The sequence below is a fragment of the Cherax quadricarinatus genome, chromosome 19 (assembly GCF_038502225.1).
Source record: "Cherax quadricarinatus isolate ZL_2023a chromosome 19, ASM3850222v1, whole genome shotgun sequence".
NCBI lineage: Eukaryota > Metazoa > Arthropoda > Malacostraca > Decapoda > Parastacidae > Cherax > Cherax quadricarinatus.
Genome location: NC_091310.1, coordinates 30,311,528 through 30,336,075, shown reverse-complemented (window position 1 = coordinate 30,336,075; position 24,548 = coordinate 30,311,528). Strand labels below are relative to the sequence as shown.

The following is a 24,548-nucleotide window of genomic DNA, read 5'->3' as shown; positions in this document are numbered from 1 at the left end:
CTTAATATATCTAGCATCTAATTTTCTTAATATATCTGGTATCTAATTTTCTTAATATATCTGGTATCTAATTTTTTTAATATATCTGGTATCTAATTTTCTTAATATATCTAGCATCTAATTTTCTTAATATATCTGGTATCTAATTTTCTTAATATATCTGGTATCTAATTTTCTTAATATATCTGGTATCTAATTTTCTTAATATATCTGGTATCTAATTTTCTTAATATATCTGGTATCTAATTTTCTTAATATATCTGGTATCTAATTTTCATTAAGATATCTATACCATTTAGGGTTTTATATTTTCTCTATATTCCTCAAAAAGTGAACAATTAAGCACATAGTGTTCAAGATATAGAGCTGGCCACATACTTGCATTTAGTGTAATCCTTATTTGTGTCTCTGCCAAACTGCCAGAAGTAATTATAAACAAACATGAGCCTGGCTGCTACAGGCTTCCAGAAGTGCTTGTAACAAAGCCTAAATCTGGTCACTAAATCAGTCAGTCTGTTCATATTTCAAGTTATCCCCGTAATCATAGATGGGGCAGATATGTGATATAAAATAAGCACATCTTCCACATAGGGAGGTGAAATGTTCATCCATAGAGGGGTGAAATGTTCATCCATAGAGGGGTGAAATGTTCATCCATAGAGGGGTGAAATGTTCATCCATAGAGGGGTGAAATGTTCATCCATAGAGGGGTGAAATGTTCATCCATAGAGGGGTGAAATGTTCATCCATAGAGGGGTGAAATGCTCATCCATAGAGGGGTGAAATGTTCATCCATAGAGGGGTGAAATGTTCATCCATAGAGGGGTGAAATGTTCATCCATAGAGGGGTGAAATGTTCATCCATAGAGGGATGAAATGTTCATCCATAGAGGGGTGAAATGTTCATCCATAGAGGGGTGAAATGTTCATCCATAAAGGGGTGAGATGCTCTTGTCTGCAGTAATACAGTTCGTGCAAGTTATAAATCTTAGAATAATTACATGTTTTCACAACCCACTTAGATCTACGTGTGTTTACTTCTAGACATTTACTAAGACTTTTAGTGATTGTCTGGTTCATCTCTGGATTACTACTGATGAGACATACATAAAGTAATTTACACATTATTATTTTTCAGATTTTGTATTATCATTATTATTATTGTTATTATTAGTAGTAAAAATAGCAGTAGTAGAATTAGTAGTAGCGTTTATTATTATTATTATTATTATTATTATTATTATTATTATTATTATTATTATTATTATTATTATTATTATTATTATTATATTCACGAGAAAGCACTAAACCGTAGAGATCAATAAGTGGTAATCAGGTTTGCTCCGAGGAACGAAGGATAGCTGTTATTCCTTGGATCAAGAGCTCTTCACCAGCACCGGACACCCCGTCCCCCATCCAATCACTAAGTCCATCATCCTTGCCCATCAGGGAGCTGGTCTGATGGGCGTGTACTGCCTGGCCCTCCTGAAGGAGAGAGGCTTCAGGAAGGTGTTCTGCGTGGACCTCAGCAGGACCAGATTGGCCCGGGCTGCTGAATTCGGCGCAGTAGCCCTGCACCCCGACAATGGTGAGTTACATGGTGGGAACACCCGCTGTGTGTTGTTACGTTGTGAGGCGAGGCGGGGGGATGGATAATGTGGAACCACACTCGGTCATTATAATTACGAACTTATGTGGGGTAACAATGTATTTTAGATGATTGTTACAGATCGCTATTCACAGATGCTGGGAGTGAGGGAGGGACCGAGCAGAGTGGTACCGAGTAATGCTTGTGGTACATAGTAACGTGTTTCTGATAGAATACCAACAATTTTAGGAATATTCTTAGATCTGTGTTGGGTGTGAGTGTTGAATCTCAGTTTGTAGTCAAGGGGAATACCTTGGCACCGTGCCTGGTGGCTAAAGCTCTCGCTTCACACGGCAAGGAAGCTGGGCTCGATACCTGGCGAGGGTAGAAACATTGGGCGTGTTTCCATACACCGGTTGCCTATGTTCGCCGTCAGTAAAATGGGTACCTGGGTGTTAGTCGACTGATGTGGGTCGCATCCTGGGACAAAACTGACCTAATTTGCCCGAAATGCTCAGCACAACAAGCGGCTTTCTATATGTCAATGATGTCAGCTAGGTCTGCATACCTTGTACATGTACTTGTAGAAATAAAGATATTATTATTATTATTATCATTATTATTATTATTATTATTATTATTATTATTATTATTATTATTATTATTATTATTATTATTATTATTCCTCTTCTTGTCTTTCTATTTTATATTTAATATTTTTTTCACGAACAACATATAGAAGGTCTTGAGAGTGATGTAGAAGGTTTTACGAGCTCCTCGTTGACGGTGTTGCTGAGGACAACACAATCTGCGACTCTTATAACGAAAGTTGTGTCATCTGCAAACAGGACTCATTAAAGTTCCTGAGAGGTGTTAAGTAAGTCGTTGATGCGGTTCATGAATGATGGAGGACCTAGGACGCTGTCCTGTGGCACCCCTCTGTTGGTAGGCTGGGGTTGTAGTTGAAGCACAAAGATGTGATATATTGTGATAAACAACAGTTCTAGCATCAATGGCCCTCAAGGGAGGTTCTTTGATGTCAGTGAGCGGCTGTTAAGCCAAGGAATTGGACTTGCCCTCCACTTCCTTGGATCGAATCCGAATGCCTCCAAGGCAGTATAGAATCTGCCTCCCAGGCAGAGTCTAGCATATAGTATATTACACCATCACTGGTATTTTTTATGTTTTGAAGCTAAATTAATGAAGGTTAAAAGTATTTTCTGTCGTTATAAATGTATATATTTGCTTATATATTATTATTTCAAAGATTTGGGAAAAAAGGCAAGGTGGTGCGTCGCGGCTTTATCTTTACTGGTGTAACTCGTTCTACCTGATGTATGTTTGTGATTATATCTGGAGGGATTTTGGGGGTCAACGCCCCCGCGGCCCAGTCCGTTACCAGGGCTCGTGGTGGATCAGGGCCTGATCAACCAATCTGTTACTGCTGTCCACACATAAACTGATGTACGAACCACAACCCAGCTGGTCAGATACTGACTATGTGCCTTTTTATCGCCTTTTTGAAGACAGTCAGGAGTCTATTGGTAATCTCCGTTATGTGCTAGAAGGCAGTTTAACAATCTTGGGCCCCTAATGCTTATTGTGCTGTCTCTTAGCTTCTCATTGGGGATATGTTGCACGTCTGCCGAGTCTTATGCTTTCGTAGGGTGTGATTTCCGTGTGCACATTTGGGACTAGTTCCTCTAGGATTTTCGAAGTGTTAATTTTTTTTTTTTTATATTTTATTTAAAACCAACAATAGACAATAGACTAAAGGAAAAACCCTAAAGATGACAATATATGAACAAATAACTGAAAAAACGTTACATTAGATATTGAAACATTAACGAATAACATTACAATATAACAAATATGACCACTATTACCTACATATAAAATCAGATACCGAAGCTTAAAATTGTCCTATACTAGCTACATGTGGATAAGGTAACTTTCGCAAAAACATGCAAACCTATATTAACTTCCTCAAATTAATCATCCTTGCTCTTAATTTACACTAGAATAATAAAATACAAGTATAATAAAGAGCAGTTTGAATCAAAGAACATTTCACAATTATCATAAATTTACCCTAACCTAAGCCTAATATTTCATCTGTATTATAAATGTCTAATCAACACGAAAATTTTACCACATTCCCCTAACCATATTTGTTGGTGTACATGATACAACCTTGTATTACCATCAAGAGAAAAAAAAAAAAAAGAACAAAAAAAGGAAAACCCACTCTTCACCTTTAAAATCAGACTTCAATTTACCATACATGTACATACATATAAATAAGTATATAAAGTATGTTGTCTAAGTGAACACAATCACTTACAACGTCAGTTATAATATTCCGTCAACTCAACCATGAATAACTTCATCCAATTCTTACAACTTCAAGGGTTCGTAAAACTCTTAAACTACATACTTCTATTGGCACCAAATCAATTGTGCTTACAAAAATACAATTGTAAATTAAACTGGAACATAAAAAGCCATTTTGACATTTACACATTGTATCAAAATCATAAATGCGCATAGAAAATATGTATTGTATATCATTGAAAATGTTCATGAGAAAAACCATTAAAGATATATACAAGTAAACATACATACAATACATACAGATACATACATATACATATATATATACATATACATATATATATACACATACATACACATACACATACATACACAAATACACACATACAACACATGCATATATATACACACATACATAGTTATAAGTCGATAATTCCAAATATAACTGTATTGTACTTGAAACACTCAGAACAAATAATGTTAAAATTGCACCCGGGACATACCTCATATAACATTCATCAAACTCATCACGCTACCGACCATTCTAGGAAACCAGCCCATTTCATCCCCCTTACCTGCCTTTCAACTCCCGTAAATCCCGTAAAGTGAAATTCCTATAACCCTCACTTAAATCCCTCTCCCATCTCCCCCCATACACCTCCTTATTTCTACACTTTGTCCTATAAAAAGTTGCTGTTAATGCATTAATTCTTTCACACACGTTCGCTCCTCTCATAGCCCAAGACATATAAATATAATCCGTAATTATATACCCTACCGCATTCTCTACCATCTGATTCACCCCACCTATGTCTAAGCTTAAAACCCTCAACACCTGCAAACCCCCCCCTCCCACTAACCTTATTACCTTACCCAACCAAACCCTTATTAGTTCAATACATTCGCAAAAATACACTATATGGAAAACAGTCTCCCATCCACCACAAGCCTTGCATATCCCATCCTCCCGTATTCTCTTATGGAATAAAACCATTCCAGACGGTAAGATCCCATGTAAAAATCTATACATTACTTCTCGTACTTTAGGTTTTAAACGTAATTTGTTCAAACGCCCCCAGATATTACGCCAATCATACATCGGATAAACACCTTCTACCACTGCTACCACTGCCTTACCTTCCACCCCATCAAGGTTTCCCAATTTAATATGTGAAGGATCGCTCATGTTTATGATGACCCGTAACATTGCCTCACCTATTATGAACTCCCTACCCACCCACCACCGTTGCATATCCTGACGTATCTTATGAAGTCCGCCTTCCCTCGCCCCCCCCTCCCGCTTATAACTACGTTTCAAATACACACTCATAATCCTCTTTTCAACAGCTATAAGACCCAGCCCTCCACGGCCAACCGGGAGTGTGACAACCGCTCTACCTAACCATTCGCTTCCAGTACCCCAAATGAATCTAAAAACGCGCTTTTGTAACCTTTGTATCTCACTACGAAGTATCGGATATATTGCTGCTACATGCCAAAGTTTACTATATAATAGGACATTCGTTGTAATTACTCTTTGATGCAAAGTTAAGTGTGCAGCTCGTAAACCACTGAGGCGCTTCAGTACACCATCTACAATACGCACTGAATTTATTTGTTGTGCTAACTTGATATCACTTACATAAACGATCCCACATATCAGTAATTGGTCCACCTTTTTCCACCTTTCAACTACTTCACATTCCTCACTTAACCTATCTCCAAGATCCATATACTTCGTTTTCTCCCTATTAATTGACATGCCAGAAGCCTTTTCAAAAACATTTACTAACTTTTCCACCCGAGGCAAATCCCTGTTACCACTTACTAAAATCGTTGTGTCATCAACATATCCAACAATGCCAGCCCCCCCACCCCTTTCGTCACCAACCCCATTTGCTGCCAATAAGGCCCTAATTCCTCTATAAAAGGGATCCTGTAAACACGCAAAAAAAATTTGTGAAAGGGGACAACCTTGACGTAGACCCCTGCTCATCTGAATTTGTTCTCCTAACCTTCCATTTACCTGCACCCGCAAGGATGCATCTTGATACATTAATTTGGCCCATGATATAATTTCCTCTCCAAACCCCTGCCATCTCATAATCTTCCATAACGCTTCCCTTTCTACACTATCATATGCCGCCTCCCAATCTATAGCCAACACCCCCCCCACTCCCAATTTTACTCTTTCTTCAATAAAACTTCTAATCAAACCATGCCCGTCATACATAGACCTTCCCGGCACCCCATATTGTCCCTTATCGATCACTTTACCCAGGACCTTTTTTATTCTGTTAGCTAAAATTCTTGCAAAAATCTTATAATCACCACACAATAACGAAATAGCACGATAGTCTTTAACTGTTAATGGCTCACCTTTAGGCACTAAAACGACCACAGCCATCCGCTGCTGTGCCCCTAAAACCCGATCCCGCTTAATGATATTGAATAATCTTACCAAAAATTCTTTTAAAACGCTCCAATTTTGGAGATAAAAGTCACTGGGCAACCCATCAATTCCTGGTGCCTTTCCTAATTGCGCCCCGGATAAAGCTACCCATGTCTCGCACTCCGTTATCGGCCCTTCCAAAACGAATCGATCATGCTCTGTCAACTCACACTGCACAAACCTTCCAATTGACTGTAATGCTATTTCACTTATTCCCACACTTTGCGTTTTCAACTTAACCCAAGCATCAATATACCCACTCATACCCTCAGTCGTCGTCAACACCTGGTCCACTTTATACCCTTGCATACCTACCTGAACATTCAACCCCATTAACTCCATTGCCTTGCGACGTGTGTGTTGACTCCGCAACACACACGCCGACGGCCGATCTCCCCACAAAACCTCCTCAATCCCGCCCTTAAGTCTTTCCCCATCAAACCTCTCATTTTGTAAATTCCGGATATTTTCCTTCAAACTTTCAATTTCAATAACAGGATAATTAGCATTAATTTGTGCATAACAGTCGCGCAACTGCCCCTCTAAATATTTTTGAAAACCGTATTGTAACTGATTATATCTCTTCCCTCGATTAATATAATATTCCTTAATACGTTTTTTTGCTATTGTTTCCCACCAATTAACCATGGCACCATCCCCTGGTGCTTCTACCACTAAACGATCCCACATATGTCCAAAAGACAAAAGACTATCCTCTTCCTTTAATAACTTTACATTCAATTTCCAAAATGATGGACCCCTCCGAGGCACACCCTCAATATCCACATCTATTACCACTCCTCTATGATCCGAAAAAACCACATCTATCACATCCACCCTCCGCACAGTAACCGCACTAGGCACGTACATTCGGTCCAACCTCGCCGCATAACCTCGTTTAATGAAGGTATGCTCTACCATCCCTCCCCCCCCACACACATCCTTTAACCCCACCCCGGTCAATATATCCCCCAATATACCCAAACAACACCCCGCACCTCTGGGCTCCACATCTTTATGACGTATCACGCAATTCCAATCTCCGCCTATTATTGCAACATTCGGTAAACCACGTAAAAAATAGACCAGCACGTCCCGAACAAATTTAGTTTTAATACTCACGTCACCCTCAGCCGGACCATATACACATACTAAACTAATGGGAACCCTACCCCAAGTTCCATCCACCCTAATTACCCTCCCCTCCCCCCCTTCACTACGCCTTACTATAAACGGGCTAGTTTCCTTTACCAAAATGGCAGCCCCACCTTTCAAACGTGTCGCATGTTCCATGTACACATTATAACCACTCATATCCAACTCATAACCAGGCCTAAAATTATGTTCCTGTAAGAATACCACATCCACGCCAAGTCGCACCAAATACTCATTAAACCACTTAAGCTTCCTCTCAGCTCTCAACCCGTTAATATTTATAGTAAAACACTTGAATTCAACAAATGGGTTTTCCTTTTGTCCCCGGCATTGACTTTACCCCAGTTCGTTTTGCAACACCTCTGTCCCTCCCCCCTTTGTTGGGAATCACCTTTGCATTCCCTTGATCCTTGGTTTCACCATTCCCTCTCTTCTGTACCTCCACCCAAGACTTTTTCCCAGGGCGTTGGGCAGGAGTTAGCACATCATCAGAATCCGATGATGCTGCAGTCCTCTTTCGTGTCCCTCCCTCCACCTGCATTTTGACATCTGAAGCACCTTCCTGATGCACCTCCACCTCTACTGCATGCACCTTCAATCCTGTAGACTCTCTCGTCGACAAACCGTCATCTTCTGCCATACCATCATTCACAGCCTTCCCCAGAACTGAGCCTGGATCTTCCACCTGATCTAGGACCGATTCCTCTAACAAGTCATCCAACGCCTTTACCAAAGACGCCGCCACTTCTTCACCCATATTAGGTAGTCTCTCCTCAAAAACCTTATGTATGTCCAATGACTGAGATTCTCCTTGTAGCGTTACAACTGGCGATTCAAGCTCCTTTTCTTTGTCTACCTCCTCACTCCATGACAACCGTTGTTGGGGCGGTGTAGCAAGAGACTGTTCTCGCTCATCGCCAACCTCGTCCACTGGCTGCTGTTGCTGCTGTTGCTGTTGCTGCTGTTGCTGTTGCTGCTGTTGCCGTTGCTGTTGTGCCGGGTACCCACTTCGTTTCTCACACTGCGCCGCGATGTGGTCATATGACCCACATAGCCGACACGTACGTTGTTGCCCCGCATACGTTACATAGACTTGAGTCCTTAATTCTTTCAACACAATATATGAAGGAATAGGGTGCCGAAGAGTCATTTTAACTGTATACGCGCCTTCCAGCGCACCTGCATACGGTCCAGTTGCCCATCTCCCTGCTGTGGCTACGTGAACCGTCCCATAAGTACGCAGTTCACTGGTAATATCAAAATCAGTCGCCTCAAAAGGCACATTCCTGATTTTCACCCAGGTGTAGTGTCGAGATACATCATGAAGTCTCACCGACACAGCTGTATTAACCTGTATGATGGTCTCCTGATACTTGTCGACCACTGCCTCGTAGACTTGTGCAGACGTCATCTTAACGAAGATTCTTGTCATTCCATTTAATGCGACACCACATATCTCCTCATTTGCTATACCATAGGTATCGCGAATGATCGCTGGTAATAATAAATCCATGTTGGATCCTGTGACAGCACCACGGATCATCTCAATGCAGACAGTGTTGATTCTTCTTCTGCTATTCAGCGCCATGTTGGAGAAAATAAAGTTTCCACCAACCAACGCTAGGGGCAGCTCAATCAGGTAAACTGTGTGTTAATTATTATGTATCTTTCTCGCTCGATCGGTAGCGCACTCGGCTCACACACTGAGATCCGGGGTTCAAATCTCCTCGGGTACGGCTAGAAAACATTAGGGAAGTGTTTCCATTAGATACCTGCTGTCACTGTTCACCCATCAATGTAAAATGGGTACCTGGGTGATAGTCGACTAGTGTGGGTCGCATCCTGGGACGAAAACTGACCTAATTTGTGGGAAATGCTCAGCATAACAAGCAGCTTTCTATATAGTAGTAAGTTATTGATATCAGCTAGACCTGGTTACCATGTATTTGTAGTAAATAAAGTTATTGTTGTTATTATTATTATTCCAGGGAATATATATATATATATATATATATATATATATATATATATATATATATATATATATATATATATATATATATATATATATATATATATATATATATATATATATATATATATATATATATATATATATATATATATATATATATATATATATATATATATATATTATAAATACACCTCTCTATATATAGTATATCCTGTGTACCAATCAATATTACTGAGAACCATGATAAAGTTACTCAATGATTCCTCATAGTGCAGCCTGATAATTCCTTTCCAGGGAATAACATTTTTGTCAGAGCAGATCATCACACTATGATCAGCTCATCATAGCACCTTAACTGTTTTCAAATAAAAAATATTTAGAAAAAATATATAATGTTAGGGTAGTTTAAGTTTAGTGTTGTTTATCCTATAATTCGTAGCGTTTTCTCTATGATGTTCTCCTTTGCTATGTTGTAGGAGTAACTATCCTATAATGACTACCGTTTTCTGTGGGAAGATTTTTCTCTCAGTTTTGGAGGAGTAATTATCCTAAAACGATTATAGTAGTTGTTGTTTATACAAATCAGTTTTACAGACTAAGAGTAGTTATCATACTTCGGCTCATTTCAAAGCCCAGCCATATATGAGGTATACTTCCACCTCACAGCTTAAGATAAGAGATAAGGTTTTTATCCCGAGGGAGTGGTTAGCCACCCAAGATAACCTAGACAGACCTCGCTGCCCCCGTTCACCTAAAAGGAAGTAGGTCTGTCTTATTTCCACTGGGTCCTTTGATCCTAACACCTAGGTTTCTACTTCCTTCTAGGTGAACAGGGGCAGCAGGTGTAAGGAAACATGCCCAACGTTCCCACACATCCCGGGGATTAAGTAAGTTTATTTAGGTACAGGTACACATTAGTACAATTATCATACATAATAACACATATGCAAACTACCCACCAGGAATCCCAAAAAAGGAGAGGTCGAAGTGATGTATTTTCATCGGGGTCATTAAAATATCTTATTATTTAAAGCCAGACTGTAACTTACAGTAAGACAAACACAAAGATTTATTTCTTTGTAAAGGTTATAATGTACAATTACATTTTTGATGAAATTACACATTGTAACATTTTTTAGGGTAAAATCATGCCCCGGCATGATTATGCCCTAAAAAATAAAACGGCTAAGTAACTCAACTGTAAACTGAGTTATTTACACGAACATTAAAGAGAGTATCAGCTTACAATAATAAGTACAACAATGTTAACTATACGAGAAATCACTTTCCTCCTTAACTGTATCTTCATGCATTAGGTACCTTTTAGTTCTCTTCCTAAACTGGCTCATTGAACCACGGGCACTCATTGTGTGAGGCGAGTGCGTTACCAACCGAGCCACGGGACATTAAAAGTTTTTTTCACTTTCTCTTTTAGAGGAGGAACTTATTCAAACTGACAGCGTTGACGTCGTCTTTGAAGTGTGTGGCAACAAACAGGCAAGTTGAAGACCAGGTTAGTTTATTTTAACGAATATCATTTGGAATATTGTATATATATACTGAGAAATATCTTTCTCTTGATGTATATGCACTGGGAGCAGCAGCATATATGCGCATGGATAAGCATACTGGATATCTTATTACGTATATGCCTCAGAGACCAATCTCTGTTTTAGGAATGAAGGTATTATTGACTGGTGGTGTACAGGTGATATGTAGCCTAGATGACCCTCGTGTAGTCGCTAGGCTTCAAACCTCATATATCAACCAACCAATTATGCTAATAATCGTCACACTCTATATATCTCTCTGGCTGTGTATACTCTGAAAGCAGAAATGTACATACGCTTCGAGGGTTGTATATCTCAGTATTTACATACATAAATTTTAGTGTAACCCCCGTGTTAGGAATTAGTGCCTCTGGCTGGCGGTGTACAGGTGACACACAGCTTTAATCACCGTAAAATAAGGTACATGTGCTGTTTTAGGGGTATTTTAACGAGAAAACGTTTGGCCCCGAAAGACTTCTTCAGTCCTGAAGAAACCAATTCATGGCAAAACGTTTCCTCATTAACATACACCAGTACTGCACACGTATCATATTTCATTTTGTGTTGGTCTTTACAAGTTGCCAAGCCGACAGGCTTGAAACCCAACACACTGACCACCAACGAATGAGAATGTACCGCTTCTCTTTTTTCAATTATGTAACTAAATTTGAACATCTAAGTCTGATTACCATCATAAAATACACACTAGTTATGTGCTCACATCATTTTTTTTTTTTTGGACAGACGAAAAAAAAAAAAAGTGTCGACTTTATTATAGATCATTTAGGTCATAATTCATCTGATAACTTTTACAAAAACACGTAAAAAAATATTTCCCTCTCTATATACATTGTTGATTGTTATTCAGTTTTCTGCATGAATATGAGAAGGTAATTTATATATAATGTAGAAGGTTAGTAATGTGAAAAAAGTTAAATTTATTATTCGCTGACACTGTTTTTCTGGAACTTTTTTTTCACAGTACTAACTTACATTACAGGAAAAATATCTACATTACTGCTGGAACCTGGTCACAGACCGGGCCGCGGGGGCGTTGACCCCCGGAACTCTCTCCAGGTAAACTCCAGGTAAACCTGCGTCGCGCTGATGTACCTACTGTCGTTGATTAATAGGGTTTAAAGGCTATCGACTACACGATTAAGAATATTTTAATCCTTAAAACGGAGATTAATGTAGAGGATACATATATTCCTCGGTATATGTATCCTCCGCTCTTGTTTAATAATAATAATAATAATAATAATAATAGTTGTCGTTGTACCGCAGGTGTTGAGTAGAGGTGTTAGGGCACTGAGGGCAGGAGGGACGTATGTGCTGGCCGGCCTTGTTCACTCAAACTCACACATGAACATTAGTGCCCAGGACCTCATCGTCAAGTGTCTCACTGTTGTAGGTATGTACAGGGAGGGGAGGGAGGGACGAAGGGAGGGCAGGGAGGGAAGCAGGAAGGAAAGGAACGAAGGTAGTTACTTGACGGAGGTAGGGAGGTAGGGAGGGAGGTAAAGAGGAAGGGAAAGGTATTTACTGGAAGGAGAGAGAGATTGAGGAAGGGAGGTAGATAGGGAGGAAGGAAGGTACGGGAGAAAATGAGGGAGGGTAGGATAGGATATAGGGAGGGAGAGGTAGAAAAAAGAACGTAAGAAAGGAGGTAGGGAAGAGAAGAGTAGAAGCTTAGGACTGACGAAGAAGGTAGAATACAGAAGGAAGAGATAGAAAAGAGATGGTAGGGAGAAGGGAGGGGAGTGAAAGAAAGGATAAAGGGTTATATAATGAAAGGTTTAGAAAAAAAGGGCGAGTATAAAAGAGATAGAGCAGAAAAAAGAGAAAATGAAAGAGAGAGGAAGAAATGAAAGAGAAGAATGAATGCAAGAAAAAACGCATGAAAATAGAAAGAACAGAAGAAAGGAGATGAAGCCACGGAAACCAGTTGATATTATTTTCCCTGACATCACTGTTAATCCAAGCATCCTGTTATACTTCCTGCCATCACTGTTGTTGATCCAAGGATCCTGTTGTACTCCTTGCTACCACCGTTGTTGATCCAAGGATCCTGTTATTGCACCCCTGGCCAGCAAGATCACTAACGAGAGTTACTCTGCAGGAGTGCACAACTACAGCCAGCAGCACCTGCAGGAGGCAGTCAGGTTCCTGCTTCACCACCACCACAAGTATCCCTTCCATGCCCTCCTGGGACCTTCCTACTCTCTCTCAGACTTTAGGGTGAGTATCCTTACCTATCTGCACTCACCCGTGCATGTTCATTTGCTTGTACTCATTTGTACGCGCTTTCGATTGGTAAAGCACCTGTGGAGCTGGCCAGTTTTTGTGTGACAGGACTTTATACTTATTATACATATTGTGTGTGGTAATATTGATTTACGGTAATGACATTGTAATTTGGAGATTTGCTATAATAACTGCATGTGTTTGCTCCAACTTGTTTTCTAGGTGCCTTGCACTGCATAGTGTTGATGCTGTGATCATGCACGGTGTCCAGAGATATGATGTGATATGTTTGTATTAATGTCTGTGCATTATTGTTCGTCACTGGTGTTCTGCAATTTTCAGTTTTGTTTTGAGAGTAAAGAGGTTAATGCACGTCAGATAGTGTAAATAAAGTTGGGCAACAGTGGTGTTATAGGTTTTTGTGGTTAGGTGCGTGCTAGGCACAGTCTTTATGTGTTACTTGTGTCATGGTTATATTTTATGTTGTATTGTACTGTTGTCAATAGCACTATGTAATGTCCATATAAGCTGTATAGAGCTTGAATGTCATAGTTGAAGCTGTGTGATTGTTTTAACACTGGAATTGCATGTTTAAATGTGTAAAGGCTTACATGTGTTGGATTTTGAGACTAAGTTTATTTTTATGGTTTTTTTTTTTTTTATATTTTATTTAAAAAACACAATACACATATACATATATGCTATTCATACGTCACATAACCAAAGACATGTTAACCATTAAATACTATAAAACAAATCAAATCCACGTACTTAAATAACACTATAGCTGAAGCCATATTACCACCAGCTACACATCCAACAACATGTCCTACAAAACTCCTCCTCTTACAATAATTAATAAAGCCAGTGCAGACAAAAATTATTTACATGCACCGTTCTAAGAAATACCTTAAGGATCCTAACAATTAGGGTTATACCCTCACCTCATTAAACCCTCATGAGTATTTACCAGAAATTGGTAATGCAAAAACAAAACAAATCACAAAAAAAAAATAAAAGTACATAGGCAAACAAATATGGACATTACATTGCTATACACACCTGTATAAGCGGAAGGATATACACCCACAATTTTTAATATCAATAATAATAAAGCATCAACCATGAACTTCAAACTGTCATTACATTGCATAACATGGAGTTTACTCGTAAAATATAAGAGAATACATTACATGCTGGCTCCGTTTAGAAAATAGCTTATATAAGTATTAAATATAATCCCAGACTAGAATTATCATATTGAAACATTCCTCTACAACTAACTAAATCCTGGCTTAAGATCAAACTTGCATAAAATCCTATCCCTATCTGACACACAAATTAAACATCCTTGACATTGTAAATTCACTACATGAATGTGTGAAAAGTATTACAAACTTCTTCTATATAGGAGTACAATTTGAAAGGAAAGTACTTTTTTATCATGAAAGTGTTTAAAACTACAAATAAACAAGCATCATCCTATACTAACGTACTCTTGACGTACAGTGTTTCCTTGCTTTAATTTTAATTTTTTAACACATCTCATATCAATAAAGAGGCAGTACTGGCAGTACCATTTTTGTACATGTTTAGTACTGCCTGACATAAAACACCATAACAGCTGCGTAAGCCACCTATCCTTGACAATGAGTGCAATAATATCCCCAAACCAAAAAATGTAATTGTATGACGTTCCAGGTGTTATTGAATGAAACCATGGTACTGAACGCAAATCCAAATAAACCTCAGGAACATAACCAGTTCACGAATGTACGCACTCACTAGCTCACTCTCTCATCACCTTCCACACTACTAGCACAACCTTACACCGCCCCCCTCACATTAAAGGAGACCCGTCCCTTGCCCCCCCCCTGTTCCCTGAGAAGTTGTGCTACAGTGAGATTACGATAACCTACCGAAAAACTTGATTCCCATCTTCCCCCATATATTAATCTATTTCTACACCTTGTCCTAAAGAACCTTGCTGCTAACGCTTTTATCCTCAACTGCCCTGTAATCTGCCTCATACCCCAAGAAACGTGCAAATAATCTGCCATAACATACATCAAAGCCCTCCCCACGTCACTTTCAACCCCACTAACATCCATCGACAAAGACCTAAGAAAAGACCAACTCCCCCCCCCCCAACAACCTAATAACCCCCGCCATCCAGACTCTCACCACGCCCAAAGATGAACAAAAATATACCACATGATAGGCAGTTTCCTCCTCCCCACAGAATAAACATGTTGCCTCTCTCACCAACCCCATCTTATGCAACATGTGCTTAGATGCAACCACACCCATGAGGAAACGGTATACCATCTCCCTAACCCGTGCTGGTATCCTAATCTTCCTGAACTCCCCCCATATGACCCTCCAGTTATACATGGGGTATACTGCGACCCCCTGCAATACACCCCTTCCCCACACCACACCCACCACCGTGTTTACCTTCAAACTTTTAACCTGCCCCACTGTCAACATGAATCTTATTACATCTTCACACTTTCTCAAATCCCTACCACACCACCAGTTTCTAGCATCCCTCATCACCCTATCCACCCTAACACCCCTCTCCCCCCCCACTCTTAGATACCTCTGCTTGATATATATTGCCATTACCCTAGGCCCTAAGGCCAACAATCCTAGACCCCCCCGTTTCACCTCCGTCATGACCACATCCTTGGACAACCAGGCCCTCCCAAACCCCCACACAAACCTCAACACCCTCCTCTGTATTTCCTGTATATCCTGCACCCTCAAAGGGAACACCTCCGCCACACCCCAGACCTTACTATACACCACCGAGTTAATTACCAACGCCCTCTGCTGTAACGCCACTTCACTGACCCTCAAACCTTTTAACTTACCTATAACCCTATTCGTGACTGTTTCTGAGTTAAGCCTCCTACATTCCTGCAACTGCTTCATATACCATATCCCACACACCCTAATTCTGTCACAAATCATCCATCCCATCTCCTCCCCCAATCTCCCCCCAACCCATGTTCCTACTTCCAATAACCTAGACTTTGCTAAATTAACTGCCATTCCTGAAAGCTTCCCAAAACTCCTTATCACCTCACCCACCCTTCTTAAAGCCTCCCCACTCGTAACTAACACAGTTGTGTCATCTACATAACCTACTATTCCCCCCATTCTTCCCCCCCCTACCCCCTGCAGTTCTGCCTCCACAGCCTCAAAGAAAGGATGTTGCACACATGCAAAGAGCAACTGCGACAGCGGGCAACCCTGCCTTAATCCCTGTTCCATCATCACCTCCCCCCCCAGCTTACCATTAACCTGCACCCTCATGACAGCCCCCTCATACAGAGTGCGCACCCACCTCACTACCCCCCCTCCAAAACCCAATTTCTCCAAACAACCCCACAAAAAGTCCCTCTTCACACAGTCATAGGCCTGAGCCCAATCCAATCCAAGGACGCCCCCTCCCTGGCAGTTCTCTATAAAATCCCTTATCACACTGTGGCCATTCTTCATAGTCCGTCCCGGTATCCCATACTGCCCCTCATGTACGCTACTCCCAATTACCTTCTTTAATCTGTTACCCAATACCTTCGCAAAAATTTTGTAATCCGTACACATTAACGACAACGGACGATAATCTCCCAAACCCTTCTCCTCTCCCCCCTTCTTTGGCACCAAAACAACAACCCCAGTTCTCTGTGTTTTCGCCATTCTACCACTTTTCATCATATAATTCAAAACCGCCACTAGGCACTCCCTGAGATCCTCCCAATGTGCTCTGTAAAAATCATTAGATAACCCATCTATTCCCGGTGCCTTCCCCTGACTCAACCCATTCACCACCTCCCCCACCTCTGCCCCCGTAATGCCTCCCTCCAACAAAACCCGATCCCCCTGCCCCACACCCTGCTGAACCCCTATAGCTCTAAATGATTCTAACCCAACCACCCCTCCCCTTCTCTTCCATTTCTCCGTAAACCAAAAATCAGCATACCTACTGATAAACTCTGTGTCAGAGAGACCCTGTCCCTGCACATAACCCTCCCCTCCCTCCACGACAATATGTGCCACCGTATTCCTCAACTGTCTGTCTTTGAATTTTCGGAGTACATACCCGGTTGGTCTATCACCCTTTAGTACATCCTCCAATCCTGCCCTAACCCTGAGTGCATCAAAACGTTCATTATGCATCTCCACTAAACGACTTCTAAGTTCCCCCATAACTCCTCCCACACCCTCCCTACCCCCCCCATAACAATCATTCAACTGGCCCTCTAAATAATTCTGCAATCCAAACCTCCATCGTGCCCGTTCCCTGCCCCTCTTCTTAAAAAATCCCGCAATCTGCACCTTTGCCTGCAACTCCCACCAATCTAGCAAATCCACCTCCTCATCCCTAGCCTCCCAAAACCCTTTCCACCATGTCTGAAAGGACCAACCTTGATCTTCCTCCTGTAAAAGCCTCACATTTAATTTCCAATAACTCTGAAAGATTCTCGGAATGCCATCCACCCGAAGGTCAGCCAACACTGCTCTGTGGTCAGATAAACCCACGTCTACTGTTCTAACCCTCTCCACTCCTATCCCCTGCCTCACATAAATCCTATCCAACCTTGCCTCATAACTCCCCTGTACATAGGTGTGCTCGACCTGAAACCCCCCCCTGCCGACCACATCTACAACCCCGACATCACGCAATGCATCCCGTAAGACACCCAACACGCACCCCGCCCCCCTAGGTATGACGTCTGCATGCCTAATCACACAATTCCAATCACCTCCAATTATCGCGATAGCAGGTAAACCCCTGAGATAGTATAACAATACATCCCGAACAAAGTCTGTTTTTATCCGCACATTACCAATCGCTGGCATATAAACTCCCACAAAACATACCCTGCTCTCCCCCCACCACCCATCCACCCGAACAACCCTCCCCACTCCCCCCTCCCCCCACCTCCCACCCCATGACTCGCAATGGACTGGTCTCCTTTACTAAAACAGCCACTCCTCCCTTTAAAAGCATTGCCATGCTTACAAACAACTTATAGCCTCTCAATCGCAACTCACTACCTGACTTATGGTTATGCTCCTGTAAGAAACAAACATCCACGTCATACCTTTTGAGGAACCACTCCAACCATACCCTTTTTACTTCAGTCTTTAGGCCATTAGCATTTAACGTTAAACACCTGAATGGTCAAGGAAAGGCGGCTTACCTCTGTGCCGCTGTGGCTTGCTTACACTCCCCTTCAAGCTGCTCACACTTTCCTTATTACATTTTTTAATAAGACCCCCTACCCCCCCTTGTCTCTCCCCCCCCGATTTTTCCTGTACTCCCCCCCCTGTAGGGGATTTGCGAACCACCTCTGCCCATGCCTTCTTACCTGGTCTTTGCCCAGGCGTTAAAACGTCATCTAATTCAGTCAGCCCCGCTGGCCGCTTCCTAGAGCTGCCTCCCACAGCCATCTCTTCCTCAGGTACATCCTCCCTGTGCACCTCTGCCACTACAAGTGTATCCTTTCTATTATTCCCTGCTACTTCCGTCTTCTCTCTCTGCCCTTGCAATTGCTGCTTTTCACTGGTCCGTCCACCCATGTCCTCTCCAACCAAAGCCTCCTCCAAGAATTCCTGGAGCACTGACTCCAAGGACACCTCCTGTGTCGACTCCACCACTTCCGCCACCACCACAGGCGTTGGAGTAGGATCTCCATCCTCCACCGGGAGAGTGACACACGTCCCCATCTGTTCACCCTCCTTCTCCACCTCCTCACTCCATAGAGGAGTCCCAGACTTCGCCGCCTCCACCACACTCGCTTGCTGGACCTCCTCTACCGGGGCTGACACCCCTGGGGCAACTCTGCGTGCACATTGCGCCGCTATATGGTCATAAGAGCCACAAAGACGACACGTTCTCCTCTGCCCCACATACGAGACATATACCTGATTTCTGGTACCCGTCAACATGACATACGAAGGTATAGGCGTCTTCAAGGTCATCTTGATGTTGTATGACCCTTCCGGGAGGCCCTCATATGGTCCATCCCGCCATACCCCTCCTCTAGCTTCATGAATGACTCCATATTTTCTAAAAACTTCCACTATACTAAACTTAGTTGCCTCAAAGGGTACATTCCTCACTCGTACCCACGTGTAGTAAGTAGACACGTCATGCATGCATACATCCAACGTCGAGTTGAGGCACATTCGGCGTTCCTGATACTCCTCCACCACACTGCTGTAGTAACTAGTCCTCAGGAACTTCACAAAAACTCGTCTCATCCCATTAAGAGCCACACCATACAGCTCCTCATTAGGGATTCCATATAAATCCCTAATAATCGCAGGAAGAAGGACGTTCGTCGAATCAGGGCTCAGAGAACCCTTCAACAGCTCAATGCAGACTGTATTAATTCTCCTGCCGGTGTACTCCGCCATGTCTGAACAGTGAAAATGCGCAGTAACCAGGTGTAGTAGGAGCTACTGCGCAGTGCGTCCGCACGGCCCAACAGCGATGCGAACAATGAGAGGGATGTGTATATAAAAGTGTTGTTCATATCACGTAATTCTGTTGGGTAGCTCCAACAGGTTTGGGTTAAGTGATAGGATGAGGGAGCAGGGAGGGGGGGGGGGTGTACCCACACGGAGTTGTAAGTGTGGTGTGTAACATTAGCTGTAGGGAGGATTGTGTTAATTTATAGACTTAAATGAGTTTTACATATTATATTTTGTAATGTCAGCTCACATATTGAGGTCCGTGGTTCGATCCCCGGTACGGGTGAAAAATTAGGATGTGTCCCCTTAAGACACTTGTCCCTGTTCACCTGTCGGTAAAAATAGGTGTCTGGGTGTTAATCGACTGGTGTGGGTCGCATCCTGGGACAAAATTCCCCGAAATACTCTGCATAACAAGGCTACAAGCCGGTTTGGTTATCGGCCAACTCGATTATCAGCGGGGTTTTCGGAGCCGGGTTATCAGCCGTTTTGGACGTGTCGATCCACTGGCTAGGGCAGCTTGCACTTCGTTTGGCTTTGTCTATGAGTGGCTGAGGAAGCTTCTGTCATACATCCAAACATTTCGCTTGTTTACCATTGTTTTTAGTGGGTTTTCTTGCAGTGCAACTGTGAAATAAGCAACCATGGATCCAAAAAAAAGTTCCTAGTAAAGTTCCTGTGATAAAGAAAGTGAGAAACACCATGGAATTTAAGCATGAAGTGATAGAAAACTTTGAGAGTGGTATGAAGGTGGTGGAACTTGCCAGGATGTACAGCAAGAATAAATCAACAATTACATCCATCCTGGCAAAGAAAGAACAAATCAAAGATGCTAATGTTGCAAAAGGAGTAACTTTAACTAAACAAAGGACACTGATAATGGAAGAGATGGAAAAGTTATTATTATTGTGGATTAAAGAAAAAGAACTAGTGGGATACAGCGTTGTGGAGTCGATCATTTGTGAGGAGGCAAAGCAGTTGCATGAAGATCGTGCAAAGAAAATACCTGAAACAAGTGCTGCAGTTTGTGAATTTAGGGCCAGCAAAGGATGGTTTGCTAGATTTAAGAAGCGTAAATGCGAAAACAGGGCCTACATTACCCAGGAGGAAAAGGTACTGCCAGGATACAAGCCTATGAAAGACAGGCTTACTCTTTAATTGTGTGGTAATGCTAGTGGGGATTTCAAAGTGAAGCCTTTACTCATGTATCACTCAGAAAATCCCAGAGTGTTTAAGAAAAACAATGTCATGAAGAATAGATTGTGTGTGATGTGGAAAGCTAATCATAAGGCATGGATCACAAGGCAAATTTTCAAAGAGTGGGTTAATGATGTGTTTGGCCCAAGTGTGAAAAAATACCTCCTGGAACAAAAATTGCCACTCAAGTGCCTCCTGGTACTGGATATTGGTCCAGCACATCCTCCAGACTTGGAAGACCAAGTGTTTAGGGACTTCAGTTTTATAAAAGTGAAGTTCTTGCCTCCTAACACCACTCCTCTCCTCCAGCCCATGGAAGAGCAGGTCATTTCTAACTTCAAAAAACTCTACACAAAAGCAGTGTTTCAAAAGTGATTTGAAGTGACCTCGGACACTCAGTTGACCCTAAGAGAGTTCTGGAGGAATCACTTCACTATTCTCCATTGCATAAGCCTTATAGGTAAGGCATGGGAGGGAGTGACTTCCAGGACTTTGAACTCTGCTTGGAGAAAACTGTGGCCAGATTGTGTCCAAGAGAGGGATTTTGAAGGGTTTGAGGCTGACCCTGACCCTGACCCTCCCGACCCTGTGGACTCTATTGTGGAACTGGGTAAGTCCCTGGGGTTGGAGGTGAGTGGCGAGGATGTGGAAGAGTTGGTGGAGGACCACAGGGAAGAGCTAACCACTGAAGAGCTGCAAGAGCTTCGACTTGAACAGCAACAGATTGCAGCTGAGGAATTTGCTTCAGAGGAGGAGGAGGAGGAGGAAGAGGGAGTGAAGGAGGTGCCTTCTTCAGAGATTAAAGAGGTGTATGCAATGTGGACCAGGGTGCAGGGTTTTATAGAGAAACACCACCCAGACAAAGCTGAAACAAGCCATATCTGCAACATGTTTAGTGACAAAACCCTGTCCCACTTCAGGGAAATCTTAAAGAGAAGCCAGAAACAGAGCACTCTGGACAGTTATTTTGTGAAACAGGGGTCCAGTGACTCTCAAGCTGGTCCTAGTGGCATTAAAAGACAGAGAAGGGAAGTAACCCCAGAGAAGGCTTTGCTACCTAGTCTTCATGGAGGGGGATTCCCCTTCCAAACACTAACTCCTCCCTCTTTCCTCCTCCCTATCTTCCAGAAGCCAGCATTAGCCTTCAAATAAAGGTATGTAATACTTGCATAATCGTAAAAAAAAAAAAAATTTTGTGAATATTTTTGTATGGAACTAATTAATTGTATTTCCACTAATTCTTATAGGAAATATTAATTCGGTTATCGGCCGACCTTCAGGAACAGATTATGGCCGATAACCAGGGGTAAACCGATGTCAGTGATGTCAGCTAGGCCTATATACCTTGTACATGTACTTGTAGAAATAAATATTATTATTGTTATTATTATTAGTACTAGCCTGTTTGAACTATTGGTAAAGTAGTAGAGGCAGTATCCATGCCTAGCTTTAAGAAGAGGTACGATAAGGTTCTAGCGGCCAGGAGAGAATGAACCGAGTTGCGGCGGGGCCAGGAGCTTGAACTCGACCCTTCTGCAACTGCCAGGTGTTGTGTATTTGTACTCTCCTCTTTCTGCTTTCAGGGGAGATGGAATCGAGTCTCGGCCTCAAACGGCCACACATATTTCCACGACTCGCTGGGACCATCATACTTACTCCTAAAACTGTTTATGGTCGTTGTTTCCAACACTTCTTTATCCATAAACTGTCTCTGCCCTGTCGAATCCTCAGAGTATCTTATACGTCATAACCATGTCTCCTATGGTTCTCCTCTCTTGTAGTTTTGTACATGGTATTGTGAAGTGTGTTGAGTCCATTATTATTATTATTATTATTATTATTATTATTATTATTATTATTATTATTATTATTATTATTATTATTGTTAATATTAGTAATATTAATATTATCTTTTTTTTTACTTTTGTTAATATTGTCATTATTGTTATTGGTATTATTATTATTATTATTATTATTATTATTATTATTATTATTATTATTATTATTATTATTATTATTATTATTATTTTGCTATTGTTCCTATTGTTATTTATTTTAGTGTTCATATTGTTATTATTATTATTATTATTATTATTATTATTATTATTATTATTATTATTATTATTATTATTATTTTGTCATTATTATTATTATTATTATTATTATTATATTAAAAACCTGTTCCAAACCCGTATGGGTCATGAATGTTTCTTCTTGCACAGAACGCTGTTGAGGTGGCTCGCTCTGGTCAGTTCCTCCGAGTTGCAGTCAACCCGCAGCTCTAGTCTGTGTGAGAGAGTCCAAAACCTGGCACTCACAAGACCTAGCACTCACAAGACCTGGCACTCACAAGACCTGGCACTCACAAGATTTGGTACTCACAAGACCTGGCACTCACAAGACCTGGCACTCACAAGATCTGGTACTCACAAGACCTGGCACTCACAAGACCTGGCACTGCCAAGACCTGGCACTCTGGCACTGCCAAGACCTGGCACTCTGGCACTGCCAAGACCTAGCACTAACAAGACCTGAAGCTCCCACTTGTGGTGGACCCCGGTGGACCGTTTTGCCGGTCCTGTCCTCCTCCATCCAGAAGTCACTGTCCTTGCTAGACACGCGTCCATAGTTCCATGTGTTTGTTCTGTCTTTGTTCACCTATAATGTTCATGTTGGGCTGAGAGCGCTGATATCATCTCCAGGATCTGTCAGCGCTAAGTGACGCTCTCAACATAAAGGCTTCAACTCTACTTGCAAACTTTACTTGCCAACTCTCCGTCGTAACTTATGTTTGCATATTGTTCGCAAACTCTCGTTAAAAAAAGGAAAACCTTATAAACTTACGTTTATATATATATATATATATATATATATATATATATATATATATATATATATATATGGGGTCCACCTCTGGTGTAAATTGTGGGACCCATAGCCTCGGAGAAGTGGATAAAAAGGCTTCAAGGAAGAATATTTGGATTTCTTCCTGAAGCCATTTGAATACTCCACTTCCCCTACCACCCCATCTTTTAAACTATTTTTTTTTACCAATAGGAATATTTTATTACATAATATATATATATATATATATATATATATATATATATATATATATATATATATATATATATATATATATATATATATATATATATATTATTATCACACTGGCCGATTCCCACCAAGGCAGGGTGGCCCGAAAAAGAAAAACTTTCACCATCATTCACTCCATCACTGTCTTGCCAGAAGGGTGCTTTACACTACAGTTTTTAAACTGCAACATTAACACCCCTCCTTATAGGTAGTAGGTTGGTAGACAGCAACCACCCAGGGAAGTACTACCGTCCTGCCAGATTACTGTGAAACAGAAACCTGTAACTGTTTTGCATGATGGTAGGATTGCTGGTTTCTTTTTCTGTCTCATAAACACGCTAGATAACAGGGATATCTTGCTACTCCTACTTACACTTTGGTCACACTTCACAGACACGCACATGCATATATATATACATACATCTAGGTTTTTCTCCTTTTTCTAAATAGCTCTTGTTCTTCTTT

General features: G+C 41.3%; 1 protein-coding gene across 10 annotated transcripts in view; it reads left to right on the top strand.

Moving 5' to 3' along the window:
- The window catches only part of LOC128688263 (5-exo-hydroxycamphor dehydrogenase), a 47,461-nt gene extending 23,724 nt beyond the window's left edge, over window positions 1-23,737 (top strand). For 5 of the 10 annotated variants that reach the window (XM_070086628.1, XM_070086626.1, XM_070086625.1 and 2 more), the window contains exons 6-11: window positions 1,450-1,588; window positions 10,940-11,001; window positions 12,342-12,468; window positions 13,177-13,295; window positions 22,571-22,779; window positions 23,210-23,419. In XM_070086628.1, the coding sequence (XP_069942729.1) occupies window positions 1,450-1,588; window positions 10,940-11,001; window positions 12,342-12,468; window positions 13,177-13,295; window positions 22,571-22,768 (645 nt within the window). In that variant the 3' untranslated portion in view covers window positions 22,769-22,779; window positions 23,210-23,419. Of the gene's footprint in view, window positions 1-1,449; window positions 1,589-10,939; window positions 11,002-12,341; window positions 12,469-13,176; window positions 13,296-22,570; window positions 22,780-23,209 lie in introns of all 10 variants that reach the window. The other 5 variants (XM_070086630.1, XM_070086629.1, XR_011392190.1 and 2 more) reach the window with 4 other exon arrangements.
- The last annotated feature ends 811 nt before the right edge of the window (window positions 23,738-24,548 follow it).